Genomic DNA, 18,283 nt, shown 5'->3' with positions numbered 1-18,283 from the left:
ATGTTCTACTAACCTCTTAAATTTTTTTACACCTTCACTGTCTTGCCTCTCTCCTTCTCTCAAATTCCTGTTTACTGTTGAGAATATCATTTTCCTTCTAGGCTCCCGGGATCTCATTCTTCACGTCTCCTGAATTTTCATTGTCATTCACCCAACATATCCAAATCTGTCGTCAAATCTTGTTTCTAACTTCACAGCATCTCTTTTTTATGTTCTCTTCTCTCCACTCACACAACCATGACCATACTTTGGGAACTTGCCATCTTTCCTCTTGATGGCTGAAATAAAAAAAACAAAACAAAACAAAAAACTATTGGTTGGTCAGACTCCTTCAGCACAGCCTCACTTCAATCTGTCCTCCACTCAGTTGCTACAGTGATCTTACTAGAGCACAAATGTGCTCCCAACTCAATAAATTCCAGGGATTTCCTGTATGTGAAGGATCAAGTATAAAGACATTGATAAGGGAGTTAAATAAAGTCCTTCACAGGTTGGCCACATCCTACCTTTTCCATTTCCTTATGCTTTATTACCCTCTGAGTATTCAAACTTCCAGTTTCACTGCCTTTGTTGTTTCTGGAATACCAAAATGGTTGACTCTTTCACTATTTATAATATATATATATATATATATATATATATATATATATATATATAACCATTCACTATTGGTTAGGAATTATGTTATCTAGTTCTTTTTTTTTTAAAGCAACCTCATTTATATTAGAATTGCTTCTAGCTTTGGACATTCTGTTTTTTAATATAAAACTTTACCTTCCACCTTCAAATCAATACTGTGTATTGTTTTCAAAGCAGAAGAAATGCAAAGACTAGGCAGTGCATCATAAATTACTTGCCCAGGGCAACATAGCTAGGAAGTGTCTGAGTGCAGATTTGAACCTAGAAAATACTATACCTATTTCTGGCTCTCAATTTACTGAGGCACTTAGTTGCTCCTCACATCCTTTAATACAATATAATCATTGCCATCTTGAAGAATCCTTGGAAGACAAAATAAAAACATCGGCAGTTTTCTAAGTCTCTAATAATTTGTTGGGTAAATGATCTCCACCAATGAAGATTGGAACTCATCCATGCCTTCCTATTTTTTCCGGCTCTAGTCCATGTTCCCCCAAAACACACAAAACAAATCCATGGCATGAATTTATCATTAGTCATTTCCTCTTTTGAGGAAGTCAGGGTTCATGATGTTTGGAAACTCTGCTTGCTGTAGCCATCATCCGCACATCTGCACATAAGTAAGAGAACACCAGTGGGAAGGACATAGTGCTAGGAGGAAGCAAGAAGATAAGACGAGTTGGAACTGCAGGGGAGAATCTCTAATTCAGTGCAATTCCATCCTTTGTCTCAGCAAATTGTGAGGAGGAAGATTTGAAGGGCAGGAGACCCTGGAAGAGCTGGTGGAGAGGACAGGTAAGTACCTAGGGAGTTCTCAACCCAGGTTTTAGGAGATGCTAAATGCAAAAGAACATTGAAAGGAATCTAGAACCCAGGCTAGAACCCAGTGGTTAGGAGGAATTTAAAAAGATTCTGCTGTCAAAGGAATATCAAAGTCTTTAGAGAGGCGCCTTTTTAGTCAGTTCTTTCCCAAGACTCACAGGACAGAACAGATTTGGTCTCAGGAGGATGTAGAGAAAAATTCTTTTGGCTCTGAGCAGAGACTCTCTGGGGCTTGTAGTTTCAAAAAGCTCTTTCCTGGCCTTGCGTATGCTGGGCTCCTCTGAAGGGAATATCTTTCATTGGGCAATCCTTAGATACTCCCAAACTCTTGTAGCTCAGGGACAACCTCCAGATTCACCTTGTTTAGTGTGAATAAGAGGAATGGATTGCTGCCCACCTTGGTGATCTTTCTGCCTTTCATTCCTTAGTGCAGACCTCATTGGCTGGCTCTCAAGTGCTGCCAGGCCCTCTCAAATCAGAGTAAAAGTTTTGTACCAGTATAGTGACAAAGATGGCTCACGATATAGATAAATCCCTCCCTTCCTCTGGTGATAATCATCTTCATGTTTTCTTGTGCAGATTGGATCTAGTGTGGAAGTGAGAAGTATCTTAGAGGGCGGTGCTCCTGAAATAGACCCAGAAACCCTGTTTGCATGAATTTTCAGGCCATGCAATCTTGTTAGTTCCACTCCTGCTGTGTAGACTGCAGGCCTTTTCTAAACGCTGAGAGGGTGAGGAATGGAGGAGAGGAGACATTAGCCGTTGGAGATCACAGAAATTCATGTTCATCTCTCTACTTTCTACTCTTCACATCTGATGCTATAAATAGTTTTCAAAGCCCAGTTCAAGCTTTAAGCCTGACTGGACGCCTGCCTGACTTCCTGGTGACTTGGGGCATTCTGCTGTGATCTCTATTTCTTTTGTCCTTCCAAAGCATCCCCTTCCAGTACAGCTTCACAGAGACAGCTCTAAGATTGCTTCCTTTTTAACGTCTCTCGTTTAGTGTACCCATTCTCTCCAGGCAGAGGCGTTCTGTGGAAGATGAGAGGTTGTATTCTCTTGCCCTTTTCCTTATGGCACAGAGGAATCCAGGCCTGGGCTCATACTAGGGCCTCAGTAAAACCTCTGTAGAGTTAAAGAATCATAGTGGAATGGGCTAGCTGGTCATGCCCATTTCTTCCTATTTATTTCCCCCATCTTCCTCCTCCCTGGACTCCATAGAGTCATAACAGAAAGAGGAGGTTCCTAGGAGAAGTCTGTCCACCCTGAACCTTGGGGAGATAGGGCTGAGCTACAAGAAGCTCTGTGCCTGGCCTGCCCCTGGTACAGGGTAAAGGTGAGATTATTGATTGGATCCTTTTCATGGTCAGAATAGTCTAATTCATGTAACCTTTTTTTTAGCCACCTTTACATGAGATTGATAACACCATTGATGTGGCTAATTCAATCAGTTCCTTCTCAATCATTGATCAATCAAGCAACAAAAATTATTAAGTGGTCAGTATATGCCTAACAGAATTATTCTAGGTATGTTTCATGGAGAAAAATAATTGAGAGAACTCCAATTTTCTAGTTGATAGAAGATATAGAAGTAAACGGTAGCAAGAGAATAGTGCTTTGATCTTGGCAGTCATGGAGGATGCCTCCCTATATAGCTGTAGGTTCATTGGGAGTTGTTGAGTCCTTTTCAGAAACAATGGTAACACTTATTTGGTTATTATTCCTATAGCATAATAACTGGGGTGGGGGGATGGGAAATGCATGCATAAGGTGTCTGAAGTGGCAAGATGTCCTTGACAACTAGTCCTGGTATTCTGTAGATGTTTAGATGGGATGTGGCATAATCTAGACATCTGGGACAGCTAGAAAGAGAAGGATAAAATGAAGATTCCCTTACCTATTCATGCCTCAATTCAGGCACCTTCACCCCCACCTCCCTTGACTTTGGGCATGGATTTCAAGGTCTCTAGAGGACCATGGGCATAAGTCAAAGGGAATATTTCACTTTTGTGGTTTGGGACAGACAAGCATATAGCACCCATCAGTCTCAAACTTCATGCTCAACTCTAAGACCAGAACCTCTCCTACCTGTAGAGGTGCTTCTGGAAACTTATAGAATTTGGCTGGACAGAATATTTTGATCCACACTACTCCATACTCATAACAGAAAAAATATTAAAATTGTGTGTTCTACTTTGAAGGTTTCAGGAATATGAAGGGTATGACCCCTTGCCTTTGAATTTTAATGGGCACCTCATTTTATTCTGTCAACCATCTAAATCTTCTTCTCTAGAGGTTAGCATTTCCCAGGTTTTCTTTTCCATCAGCTCTCTTTGCCATCTTGATTGCCACCTCTGCATATTCTGCAATTCAGCGAATTTTCTTTCTAAACTATGGAACCTCAAATTGAATATAATAATCAAGTTGTGGTCTGGTCAGGGAAGAAGGCTGCACAACTATCAGCTCCATCATTCCACACCTCATACAGCTATTATTGTACTCTAAGATTTTAGGGGTTTTTTTTGGCTACCTTTCCACCATCTTTTTTGTTCTCCAATTGGGAGGACACTCTGAGCCCAAGTTTCATGTGACTTCTTTTCTCTTTTTATAGCACCACAAGTGGCTTCATGGAGTCGCAGGCAACAACAAAGGGAACATTGTCATCCTTTCCCCAGATGGGTACCATTTCCTTCCCACAAGGTCCAATAGGAACACCTGTACCATTTTATAAATCGAAAGCATACCTGCAGAACTTCCTGAAAGGGGAGCCCAAGGTGCTGGGGGTGAGTTGGAGTCCCCCATTGCTGGGAGAGCTGATTCATCTGTTTCTGGTTGGGGGAAACTTACAACATTGTAGGTTTGGGAGTGAGAAGAAATTGGTTTTGCTTTTGTCTTTGTATCTACAGAGCTTATATCAGTGCCTGGCAAAGAGTAAATACTTAATTTTGTCAAATTATTACCTTACCTTACCTCAATTTCCTCATTTATAAAATGGGTTGGAGAAGGAAATAATAAATCACTCTACAACTTTTGCCAAGAAAACCCCAAATGGAATCAGAGTCCATCATGAGCTGAAAAATGACTGAATGGCAACATGTCAGTTAGTATGAACCCTTGCTTATACTCAGAAAGTATGTAAGGAAAAGCATTTGGGAAAGGCAGATGAATCTTTGACTCCATTTCTAGAGAGAAGTAAATAAATCTTCTCTATGCTCATGAATATTTCTTTCCCTTCTAGACTGTCCAGATCATGATCGCCCTGATGAACTTTGCCTTGGGAATGATTATCATTTTGGTTCCTTCAAGAAGTTACATATATACAAATTTTATTCTTAGCACTGGCTACATATTCTGGGGAACAGCATTTGTGAGTACAAGTTGTGAAACTAATTTTTAAATGTGGAATTTTCCCCTTCATTCCTTGGAGACAGGAGGGAATCTAGATGTCTACAACATGTCCTTCATGCCCAGGGTTTCTCATTTGTAATTTCCCAGAGTGTAGGTGGGAAAGGGTTGCTTTTGCAGCATATATTGTATAGTATATGTAACATATAAATGTGGAAATATATGATATACATGATAATACAATATATTATGCATATTAAAATATATATTACTATATATAGTTTTCAGCATAATAGATAATTAGATGGATAGATAGATGAATAGATAGATAAATGGATGGATGGATAGACAGATAGATAGGTGGATGAATGGATGGTTGGATGGATGGATGAATGGATGGATGGAAGGATAGATAGATCGACAGATAAATAGATATACAAATAGATAGATAGTATCCAAGCATGTGACAAGGCTAGCCTAGGTTTTCTTTGATCAACAATTCAAAGTTGAATACAATTAGAAAGGCAGGGATGAGACATATTATTGTTCATCTCATCTCACTTTTTGAGCTCAAACCCACAACGTGACTTACTGAAGGGCCCAGAGCTACTGAGTGCTGAGGTAGAATCCATACCTTCATTTTTCTAGAACAAAGCCAATTCTATCTGCCATGTCAGTATATGAATATTTGGAAAGAAATAAGCTTTCATTATATATGGATTAACGATTTTGATGGCTTGCAGTATTACAGATTTTAAAATCATCTAAGACCCTCTAAGTCAGATAGTACTTGTATTATCATTTCTATTTTGTAACAGAGGAAGCTGAAATTCAGTTATTGCTGGTGACTGAATTTAAAATAATTGAGATAGTCAATAGAGCAGCTCATTAGCAATGCATATCCCTTCAAAAATGATAGAGAAGGGGTCACCTGGGTGGCTCAGTGCATTGAGAGCTAGGCCTAGAGACGAGAGGTCCTATGTTCAAATCTGGCCTCAGACACTTTCTAGCTGTGTGACCCTGGACAAGTCACTTAATCCCCATTGCCTAGGCTTTATGGCTCTTCTGCCTTGTAACCAACACTTAGTATTGATTCTAAGATAGATGGTGAGTTTTTAAAACAATGATACATACTTTGAAATCCTTTTATTAAAAAAAAAAACTTTTTCATCTCCTGATTGAGAGAATGTCCATTCTTGTCCCTCTGAGCTGGTTCACAAACCAAACCTACTACTATGTTGTATAGCCAGGGTTTCCCAGAGGAATATCCATGTGGTTATCAAAAAGTCATGCAGAGTCCTCGGCATAACCCACTTTCCAAGGGTGGATTCGCCCTCATGATCTGGAACTGGATCTCTCGAGCCCTAATTAAGGTCCTCCCTGATTCTGCAAAAATAACTCACTATTGGTTCCTATGGGGGAAACATTGATCAAATAAGAAAACAAAAGCAATAATCCTACATTAAAAAAATTCAGAGTAAGACCAGGAACAATCATAGCATTTACTCAGGAGATGAAATCATCAAAATGTAACAGTCCAGCCATAAACTTGTGCCACTATTCATTGGCGAGAGTGAGCATACCCTTATGGAAACCTCGCAGGAAGCCACATGTGGGACAATTCAACTCTATATTATTGCTGATGGTATTTTTATTCTCTTCAAGAAACAGTCTGTAGCATGCATCACCTGTTGGGCGAAAGAACTCTGCCATCACCTCTACTTGTCATCTTTGCAGCTCTTTGGCTATAGAAGCCTATTCTCCCATTTTGCACCATGGAAGTGATTTTGAGCTCTTTCTCCTATGGCTGCCCTGATTAGGAGACTAAGAAATTTTTTCTTAAAAATAAAACAAAACTTTATCGATCTAGCTCATGGAAATGCAGGTGGAAATTGCATCTTTTCTGCTCTTTTTCTTTCTCTGTTGAGATCTACGGAACTCTCTTGGAACCCAGGCAATCTTATGAGGTTTCCTTCAAGCAGGAGGTAGACATCAAAAGATGACAATAGGCTTCAAAGCAGAGAGAATTGTGCTTTCTCCAATGATCTTTCCCCAAAGCAATGTCTCTTTCAGTGAGTGTCTGTAGAATATTTATGCCTTCAGACTCCATCTGAAGCATTGCTTTTTATCTTCTGTCAATCAATCAGCAGATCTTTCTTAATGGACTTTCATGTGCCAGTTATTTTGTGTAATGCTAGAGATACAAAAAGAGGCAGAAGACAGTTCCTGCACTCAAAGAGTTTGTAGTCTAACAGGGAAGGTAACACATAAAATGAAGATGAAAATTGGGAATGTGGGGAAAAGATGCTCATTATGGGATCTTGATGAAGAGCTATAGCTAAGTAGGAGAGGATGATGTTGGAGGAGTTCTCATGTCCACCCTCTCCAATCAAAGGATGGAAATGGTTTTGGAACCAAGGAGAACTGAAAAGCTGTGAGATTCACAGTTGATGCCATCAAACAAAAAACCATCTCTACACTTTTTTATGTAATTGTGAACAGTTTTCACAGTCAGAATCCCTTTTTAGGCAGCTTCTCTGTCTGCTTTTTCTTCCATCCTCTCTCTTCCTTTACGCACAGCTCTGTCCAGATCTTTCTTCTCATCTCCTCTCTCCTATAGATTCTGATGCCTCCAATTAGAGTTTCTTAGCAATTAGTGACTTGACGATCCGATTAAAGATTCTAAAAATCCACTCTTCTTCCAGGTAAAGCTCTCAGAGTCTTCCAACATTTCCCAAATCAGGTTCTCATCAGCTGTATGTATCAGCTATATAGAAAACAGCTATATGTAAAGGAATTTATGAGCCATAATGCACCACAATACCATGCTCTCAAGCAGTGCCATACTATTGGACAAGTCATTTTAGAATATATGTTACAGGGATCAGTTTTCCCTCACTTCAATGATTTCAGAATCTCATTGTACACGTGGAGCCCCATGAAGAAAATACACAGAGAAGCAAATACATGCACATATACACAGACTTATAATATGTTTTTGTATATAATATAAACATTGATGGATTCCTACACATGGAAATGCCTCATTTCTTCTCAAACTTTTCATTAAGGAGAAGCAATAGATCATTAGTCTGTTTTCTTTTTTGACATGGTTACTGGAAATCAAATTCTCCTATTGAAAGAAGTCAGGCTTGAGTATTACTCCTTGTCTTAATATTTAGGAAGCATCCAGAGGTTCTGATGGAGCCTTCAGAGACAAGTTCTGAAGGATGGGAGAGGCAGGTAGTGAGTGGCTGGGCAAGGGTGAGCCCAATAGGCACAGAAAAAAGGTTTTAAGTCACTGATATATTATGTTTTCTGTCCACAGTTCCTTGTCTCTGGCTCCCTCTCCATTGCTGCAGAGAATAAAACCACAAATTCTCTGGTGGGTGATATTCTTTCTTTCTTCATATCTCATGAAGAAGAAACTTCTTATCTCTTTTATTTCCTCTGGAATGTGCCTCTGGAGTCTGGAGAGTGATGGAACTTCATTATCTGGATGAGAGCCTCCACTGCCCGAAACCAGCTCTGCCCCATGTGTGGGCACCTGCCCGAGCTGCTGGAGGATTTTCCATTCCCAATAAATATTATAAAGGGGAAGGGAAAAATGGAAGGTTCCTTAAGAGAGAGCCTCATATCCCCAAGCTGTGCTATAGAGTGTTGGACTGACCAATGCCATATGGCTGAGCTAGCAACCTCGGGTCACAGAGGGTATGGGTCACTATTGACTGCGGCATCATTGTTCCAATTGCTGCCTAGTAAAGCTAGTAGCCCTATCAGGAGAAATAATAAGAGTTCTGACTTTTCAGCTCCTGGATGTACTCAATTATCTAAAAGAAAATCAAGGATCCCCAAACAGATGCTGCAATTACTAGAATATAAAGGACTCAGGAATTAATCAATTTTGCAATTGTTCTTTGTATCTAGAGAGGCTTACATGATATCTAGCACATAGCAGTTGTTCTTATTTTAATTGAAAAAATTTTACTTAATTATATTAGAATATTTTCCCATGGTTACATGATTCATGTTCTTTTCTTTCCTTCCTTTTTGACCCTCCCATTCTCCCTCCCCACCCCCCTTAGTGAACCCACAATTCCACTCAGTTTTACTTGTATCATTGATCAAGACCCATTTCCATATTATTGATAATCATACAGTTGTTCTATAGGTGTATCTTTCTCTTGTTGGATACACAAATGGGTCTAACATGACTGGACACATAGTAGTAACCCCATGGGTTAATGCCTTGATTGGTTAATGAATTCTTCCTTGTTTTCAGGTCCAAAGTAGCCTAGCAATGAACACTGTCAGTGCAGTGGCAGCAGGGCTGGGAATCATCTTTTTATCAAACAAATTGTCAATGGCTGATTCATCCTATTATTATTGTACCCATGAAAGTTCCTATGAAACCTGTGCTTGCGGTTTGGCTGTGTTGCTGGTGAGTACTTCCAAGAGGTGGCCCCTTATGACTGTGGATGTTTGAAATGGCCAATCTGTACAGGCCAGAGCAGAGACACCCAAGGGTCCTGAGGAGGTCTGAACATTTGAGGAAGGGCAATTAGCTTGAGTTGGGAAACAAGAGGAAATTCCTTCATATTTCTGGATCTTCCTATGATCTGGGTCAGAAATGCAAATGCTTAGAATTCCAAAGCATGGGAGGAAATTAACATTTTCATTCAGTCCTGTTCATTCCCATTCAATTCAAGTCAACCAAAGAGTATCTGAGTATATTCACTTATCACTGTTTTGTGGCAATATGCTCTGCAGAGGTGATTCAGAGATAAGTTTTGAAATGCCAGAGTTCTTGCTTTCAAGGAACTCTCTGTCTCATTTGTTCTTTGGGGAAGGACAAGGATGGAAAAAGATATTTGTGAAAAAAGCTTTATAAAATGTTTGAGGGAAGAGATCTCATTTTTGATGGATGGAGGGGGGTGAGATAAGGGAGTCTTTAAGGATAGAATTCCAGCTGAGAAGAGCTTTGAAGGAGGAAAATAACCAGCAGATCAACATGAGCCTCTTCCTGGTCTTTAGTTGATGTGGGCAAAGCCAATTAGAAAAAGAGAGAGCAGGCCAAGATTGGGAGGTAAAGATTATGAAAGGGTCACTTAGATATTCAAGGCAATAAATGAAATTAGGAACAAATTGAACTAAGAAGCGTTTCTCTAGGAAATGTTTAAGATTATGAAGTTATAAATGCATTCCTAGGATTGGGATTCTTAGTGTAGACTGCAGGGAGCATTGTGGGATGGGGGGATACAGGAAACTAACTAATGAATACCCAGAGTTATCAAATCTGTATGTGAAATGGAAACAGTAATTAAACTCTGGACAGAACCCTCTAGAGGGTTTAGATTTTTTCTTTATCAAACAGAATTGTGCTGAGCATCCGGGATGTATCTCGATGGATGCCAGCCTAGTTGGTATATGAGCTAGAGCAAAAAAGAAGGAAATGCGTGTAGTCAAAGGCAGACCAGTTTGCATTTCTGAGACTTAGTTTGCTAACTGAAAAGTAGAAACAGTCATCCTTTCATGATGCCTCACATGGGATTATTATCTGGGACATGTTGTATGGACCTTCATGTATTTAAATGTGATATTATTATTGATCAAAGTAATAATAATAATTAACATTCAAATTACACTTTAAAGTTGGAAACGAACTTGATATATGTTTAAATTTTGTCTCCAGATGACAACACCCTATAATCTTCCCTATACATATATTTTTTCTTCCTTAGTGGCTAGAAGTGGGGCCTTGTGTCCTTCCCTCACCATTCTCTGTGCCCTCTTTCAGGGAATCAATGTGATTCTACTATTCCTCGCCATATTGGAATTTGCCTTCTCCATCGCAGGCTCAAGCTTTGGCTGTAAAGCAACTTGTTGTAGTCAGAGTGGGGTGAGTAGCTGATGTTTTATGGTGACTCCTTTACTTTACTGTGCCACAGGACTTCTCTAGGGGGATCAGCAAGTGAGTCCTCTCAAGGACTAATAAGAGGAAAACTTTTCTTCAGAGAGAATGACTAAGAAATTTTGGGCTTCTGCCTCCATGTTCCTAAGCATCATATCCAGTGTCAGAGACCAACCTTCCTCTGGGGCTACCAGTGAGGAGGTCAAGATTCCCCGGGCACTCAGAGGCACAACTCTGTGCAAATCTGTTCATTCTTTCTTCCTCACCACCTCTACTAGATCAAGAATTCACTGTTCACTCCTCATCTAGGCAGATACTGTACCCCACTCAGGATCAGAAGAGGGGAGGGATATTTTGGTTTCCTATCTGGCCTCCAAAGAGAAGCCATAGTAATTGAGAAACCAAAGGAGTACTTTCATCCATTTGATGATGTCACAAGGTAGAGAGTCTCTTTCTGGGACACTGTATTTACCTGGAAAGGGTGTGAGGCAAATCCATTGACAACCTGCTGAAAAGGACTAGAGGGGGACCTTTTAGGGAATGCCAAGATATGCTTCACCTAGGCTGAGAGCACAGCTTTTCATCTTATTAATTGGTTTGGCTATCTTTTTGGGGTTAGTGTCATACCTTTGAATTTAGCCTGAATAAAGAAGGCAATTAGAGAGAGCAGTCCATGTAAGAGTGACCTTGCAGCCAAAGTGGGAGGACATGAGGGAAAGGATGCCCTAAGTCAGAAAGAGGTGGAAAGAGAGGAGAGCAGTGCTGAAAGTAAAGAGGCAGAATAATTATACAGCCAGGTCCATCACAATTCACTCAGCATAAAGGTGATGTATAGTGATTTTCTGTCCTAATAATTGCTTTGCCTCTCATCTTTGGGTGACTCATGCATGAGGTTCCTGTTTGTCTTATAGGTTACCATCTTCATGCCTTCTCCACCCCAAGTACCAGTTACTGAGGCATAAAGAGGAGAGAAACTACTTCAAAGGAGAGCTGCTGACACCACCGCATTACCTGGAAGTCATCCTGACAGTCTCATATCACACATGCTTCCCTGTTCCTCAGAGAAAGCTCCTTCCATTACTGGCTGTTTTTCAATGAAACTCAGAGCAAGTTGTCTCTGTTTTCCTGAAATTCTTTGTTAATAGTCCTTTTCATTCTTAATCATGCACTGATCACATCTACTTCCCCATTTTGCCCCCTCTTCTCTGACTATCTTAGGATCTGCTCACAAACTATCAGCAAACATATCAGGAAATCTTTTTCCTTTCGGTGCACAGGAAGACTAATCTGCCCAAGACTCCCTATGGATGCTGGGAAATAGGGTCATTACAAGACAAGAGGAGAGAAGGAAAAGAGACGGGAATGGGAGTACCAAACTACTTCTCTTCTGTTCTCCATGAATCAAGATTCCCACCTATGGAATTTTCTGCTGCTCCTACCTGTGAAATTGGATGTTTCCACCTCCAGTGGCCTGGACTCCATCATCTTTGTTCTTTGCCCTCTCTGTTTGCTCCTCAAGCATCCTGACGGTTGCTGTGAATACCTCCTCTCAACACTGCCTCCCTGTCATTGAGGCATTTGTAGAGGAACTTAGGCTGATCTCAAAGTTTCTTCATCCTTTTCTGACCCCAGAGTTGCTCACACAATCACAAATTCCCTCATAACTGATCCCTTTCCTACCACCAAAGTCACCTTTCAGAACTTCCTCCTTTGGACTTTTCGACTGGGACTGAGAAGAGCTGTGGCTGAAGATCCTGCCTTTGCTGTTTCATATCTATGTGCCCATAGCCTAAGTTTTCTGAACCTCAGTTTCCTTTCCTGTAAAATAGGATTAGCCATGTCTATACTAGTGATCTCACAGGAGTGTTATGAGCATTCTATGGCAGAGCATATTCCAAGTACTTTGTCAACCTAGGAATGCCGACTAAGTGTCAGTGTGGTGGTGACATATAGTTGTGTACTCAGAGTAAGGAAAACTGATTGTACATCTGCCCCAGGGCCCTTCCTAGCTGTGTGACCCTGGTCACCTCACTGAACTTCATCTCAGTCTCAGTTTTCTCATCTGTAAAATGAAGCCAATAATAGCCCTGCCTCCCGGAGTTTTATTTCTTCTTGGCAAGGAGGACGTAATGTTTGAAAAGTGTTTTGCACACCTTAAAGAGTGATATAAATGCTAACTAGCTAACCGTCATGTCAGGCATTTTTATTTCTCGTCTTTATTATTTTTCTAAATTTCCCTCTTATCACAGTCTAGTTTTAGATATTCTGGACTTTGGCTTGTATAAATTTTTGGAGACAGTTGAAGGAAATTAGGACCCAAATACTGTGGGGTTTCCCTTGCTCTAGCTGGAAGCTGAAGTTCCAATTCAAATAGGACCTTAAGAAGGATTTAGTAGCTATTATGTCAATAGCAATGACTGTGACTACAGTAACAATAATGTCTGGCATTTACATACTTTTTTGAGGCGATTTGTCACTTTATCCTCACAGGAACTCTGGGTTGTGATGAGAATCTGCTTCAGTGACTTGCCCAGAGTCACATGGCTAGAAAGCAAGTGTCTGAGGCCTAGTTTAAGTCAGTTTTTCCTGAATCCAGAGCAATCCTCTAGTTAAAGCTTTTCTGACTCCTTTAGGGTTTAAAGGCTATAATGTGGCTTACTGAGAAGAGTCCTGGCCTTGGCGTTCTCAAGTTTTCTTCTTGGGATGTGGAAGTGAACAAAGCCGCTGACCTTTAAGAGTTGTGAGAGAACATGGACAAGTCAGTTGACATATCTAGGATCCACTTTCCTTATGTAGAAGGGGGGAAATGGTTTAAATGAACCTCATTTCATCCTAAGCTCTAGGAAATAAAGTATATTCTGATATTTCCTCTGCAGTTAATTAAAGTGCATCATTTCTAATATTAACTAATGTCTCGTCTTGGAGCCCCCACTCCAGTTTTGAAAACATTGTTTGTTACATAAGCTAAAGAAAACTCACCACATGGGTTTTGGTTATCTCTTTCAAAATAAACTGTACTCTTTCCCGAAGAAACTTTGATTTAAATAGAGCAAATTGTTTTACTAACCTCTTAAATTTTTATAAACCTTTACTGTCTAACCTCCTTCCTTCTCTCAACTTCCTGATTACTGTTGAGAATATCATTTTCCTTCTAGGCTCCCAGGATCTCAATCTTCATGTTGTAAAAATAGACTTGGACTCCAGGACTCCAATCCCCAGAATCCTTTGCTCCACTTCCCCAGAATGCTTTGTAATCACACTGAATTCTCGCCTGGGCAAGAACACAAATGATTATTTAAAGGAGTTCTCTGCCTACTGAGGGGTCTTTTGGACTTCCGTTTTGGAGCAGGGGGTGGCTTTTTTCATAATGTAGGTCAGATTGTGTCTAGGCCTCTCTGTGGCCTAGACACGTGTTTTCTTACCTTGTATTTTCTTTAATCCTTAATCTTTAATAAACCTCATAAAAAATATAATACCCCTTGCAGAGAGAAACTCATTTCTACCTGCCTCAGCTTCCCCTAAATTTTAACTGTTACAGTTTTTGGTGACCACTAGATTGGATGAGTACTTCTCAAATTTTTTAGCCTAGATAATGATTTTTTAAAGCCACATTTCTCTAAGATTCTTTTTTAGAAAACCATCTTGATCTGCTCCTGCCTGCAGCCCCCGATCCTGATCTCTCTCTGTCCTCACTGGTCCCGGCCCTGCTCACCCCGGCAGCCTGTTCTGGCTCTTGCTTCCTGCTCCTGGCCTCTCGCCTAGTGCCCAATCTCCCGGCCCTGCCTGCCTGTTTCTGTGCCCCAGACCCACAAGTGAGACCCCATCTGGCTCATTACCCAGATCCTTGGAGCAGGTCGCACAGGACTCATTTCTACCAGCTGGTAACAGGGGTATTGACCACGTGGGTGGATAGGAGAGTAGGAGGGGAGAGAGAAGAAACAGACTTTTTTAAGCAGGAACTTAAAAGCAATGGCTATTTTACAAGGATGTCTTTTAATTCCATTGATCCTTTTATTGACTTCACCTGCGTTCCTTTTAGCTAATGTTAGGGGAAAAACTCTGCCTCTCAGCGCACTAAGAGCCAGGCCTAAAGACACGCGGTCCTGGGTTAAAATCTGGCCTCAGATACTTCCCAGCTGTGGGGCCCTGGATGGGTCCCTTAACCCCCATTGCCTAGCCCTTACCACTCTGCCCTCTCACAATAGACATTTAAATGGATAATTATTTAAAAAAAAATAGACCCAAGGAACTTTAAAGACTGGAGGTTATATAATATTAAGGCATTTCAGACTCCAATGGTTTTTTAAAAAAATCTCTGTATTTCTATTGCATTTTCCTGACTGTTTTGTTTAAGATTTAACTTTGTGATTTAAAATTCATATATCACTGGATTCAATATTATTCTGTCATACTGTTCATTTTAATATGCTGGGTTAACTACTGTTAAATTCTGTTTTTTTCCCCTATAACTGTGCTTAACAAACATTATTGAATAAGCCAGTATATGAAAAAACAACCTTTCTATTTTTGCCTTTGTAAATTGTCACATAGAGGATAGATGGACTTCTTCAGTACTGGTTACAATTGCTATAACAACCTTTGGAAAATTTAATGTGCTAAATATCTCAAATGATTTTAAGTGTTTTTTAAATATGATTTTTGGAATTTTTTTTTAACAATCTCTAGTCATTTTTGCCTGCCCCTACCATGAGGTAAGGCCCATTCTAGGAGCTGAAGTGAAATACAATTATAAACCCCAAACTTCCCACATGTGAATGGAAGTTGGGCAGTTAATCTCAGGGCATTGGTACCCCTAAAAGCCTCCAAAAAAGGAGCACCCCTTTATTTATACTCTTCAGCTCACTACTTAACTTCCACCAGAATGATATATAGATTTCTTGATTATGTTCTTAATCCAAGATGAGTTTTACTTTGTTTAAAAATATGTTTAAATTACCAAGGTTGAAAGATTGCTATATTTGTAAAAAAATTGTGACAAATATCCATCCATACATAGGTTTTTTAAAAAATGCCATACAGCAACTTATGTGAAATATGATAGTGTGTTTGTTTGCTATTGTAATTAATTGGGCTATTGAGAATTTTGGGGATGTTTATATCTACATATTTGTACTACTGTATTTAAAAAAAATGAAAAATTGTTACCTTGTTCAACTCATTTGCTACAGTGGATCATGGCCAGATGAAGAGGAAATGGATCTCATTTTTGGTGAGAAAGCCTTGCATTCTATATTTTCTTAGCTGACACAGAGTGTCAATGATTTTAAGCTATATTTTTGAATTTCTTAAAGACTTTTATTGTTATATTTTTCTTGCATGTGCAATATACTCTTTGGTTTTTTTTCTCTCCTTTTTATATTTGAAGCACATGTCACCAGCATTAAGATTTTCTTTAACTTTTTGATTTTTCTGTACTATAAGTTTAAAATACATTTGCCAATGCATACCCCAAAAAGCTTGTGACTATAAAAATGATGCCACTAATTATTTAAAAAATTATAGGACTTTGCTTAATGATTCTTTCTGATTTCAGGACAAGATATACACACAAGAGCCATTTCACAGAGCCAAAGAAAAGCCAATCCAGGATGGATTGATGCACTTCTAGGCCAATACAAAGGTTTTGAACCTGGTGTGAGACTTGGGGTTGGGACACTTGACTTGTGTTAAGATGTAGGTCTTCCTTGTGTCCAAACTCCCTCTGAAAATACTCACAGACAAGTATCCCTGAAACCCTATAATCTGGTCCCTTCCTTTTCTGTCTTTAATAGTGTGGTACCTTTCTGTAGTCCTGGCTACTGACTGGGTAAATGCATCATTTCTTAGATCATTTTGATTGGGCCCTGATTTTTTCTTTTTACTTGGAATTTTTACATATAAGATTTTGATAGTCTATATTTTCATCCAGAAATTTTTATCTTCTTTTGGATTTTTCTGATATCTTTTAAATTTCTCTTACCAATTGATTTATATACCTCATACTTCAGCCATGCATCCCTAAGTGATCCTGTATTTGTCAATCACCCTCTTAATAGGGGAATGTAAAAAAAAATATTATTATTTAAATTGCAAAGTTTAAATTCTTTTTGAGAAGAATTTTAGGTAAAGAAAGATGATACTTCCTTGAATCCAGAAACTGAACTGTTGGAGAAGACACCATGAAGATGCCTCCAGATCACAAGCTTCACAAAGAAAGAGATCAAGAATGAACTTTGGATGTAGTTGATTGAACATTTATTTGTATGTATACTTTCATGCCAAAGAGGACTGCCCCCTAACTGGCCTTTTGTCAATGTGTCCAACAATTATTGTTTTTTTTTCTCTTATTCTCAAATTACTGTAATATTTAAGTTGATTATGTTTTCATGATCCTTTCTGGGGAAACTTCTCTCCCCAATAACGATCAAATGGGGTGGGGGATGTAAAAATAGACTCGAATCCAGGACTCCAATCCCCAGAATCCTTTGATCCACTTCCCCAGAATACTTTGTAATCACACTGAATTCTCACCTGGGCAAGAACACAAATGATTATTTAAAGGAGTTCTCTACCTACTGAGGGGTCTTTTGGACTTCCATTTTGGTGCAGAGGTGGCTTTTATCATAATGTAGGTGAGGTTGTTTCTAGGTCTCTCTGTGGCCTAGACACATGTTTTCTTACCCTGTATTTTCTTTAATCCTTAAACTTTAATAAACCTCATAAAAATATAATACTCCTTGCAGAGAGAAACTCATTTCTACCTGCCTCAGCTTCCCCTAAATTTTAACTGTTACAACGTCTTTCCTGACTTCTCATTGTCATTCACCCAACATATCCAAATCTGTCATCAAATCTTGCTTCTAACATCACAGCATCATTTTTTCATGTTCTCTTCTCTCCACTCACACAACCATGACCCTACTTTGGGAACTTGCCATCTTTCTTCTTGATTGCTGAAATAAAAACAAAAAAAACCTCTTGTTGGTCAGACTCCTTCAGCACAGCCTCACTTCAATCTGTCCTCCACTCAGTTGCTACAGTGATCTTACTAGAGCACAAATGTGCTCCCAACTCAATAAACTCCAGGGATTTCCTGTATGTGAAGGATCAAGTATAAAGACATTGATAAGGGAGTTAAATAAAGTCCTTCACAGGTTGGCCACATCCTACCTTTTCCATTTCCTTATGCTTTATTATCCTCTGAGTATTCAAACTTCCAGTTTCACTGCCTTTGTTGTTTCTGGAATACCAAACAGGTTGACCCTTTGCCATTCACTATTGGTTAGGAATTATGTTATCTAGTTCTTTTTTTTTTAAAGCAACCTCATTTATATTAGAATTGCTTCTAGCTTTGGACATTCTGTTTTTTAATATAAAACCTTACCTCCCACCTTCAAATCAATACTATGTATTGTTTTCAAAGCAGAAGAAATACAATGACTAGGCAATGGGTCATAAATTACTTGCCCAGGGTGACATAGCTGGAAGTATCTGAGTGCAAATTTGAACCTAGAACCTCCTATACCTATTTCTGGCTCTCAATCCACTGAGGCACTTAGTTGCTCC

At 39.5% G+C, this 18,283-nt stretch overlaps 1 protein-coding gene across 1 annotated transcript; it reads left to right on the top strand.

The window, feature by feature from the left end:
- The first annotated feature begins 1,239 nt into the window (after window positions 1-1,239).
- On the top strand, window positions 1,240-17,448 carry LOC103095684 (membrane-spanning 4-domains subfamily A member 4A-like). The gene is made up of 7 exons (XM_007497566.3): window positions 1,240-1,434; window positions 4,073-4,244; window positions 4,700-4,828; window positions 8,135-8,191; window positions 9,089-9,247; window positions 10,604-10,705; window positions 11,629-17,448. The coding sequence occupies exons 2-7, from the start codon at window positions 4,089-4,091 to the stop codon at window positions 11,677-11,679; spliced, it is 654 nt and encodes a 217-aa protein (XP_007497628.2). The 5' UTR covers window positions 1,240-1,434; window positions 4,073-4,088; the 3' UTR covers window positions 11,680-17,448.
- Window positions 17,449-18,283: the final 835 nt, after the last annotated feature.

This window comes from Monodelphis domestica, chromosome 6, assembly GCF_027887165.1.
Source record: "Monodelphis domestica isolate mMonDom1 chromosome 6, mMonDom1.pri, whole genome shotgun sequence".
NCBI classification, from domain to species: domain Eukaryota; kingdom Metazoa; phylum Chordata; class Mammalia; order Didelphimorphia; family Didelphidae; genus Monodelphis; species Monodelphis domestica.
This window is presented reverse-complemented; position numbering and strand designations above follow the sequence as displayed.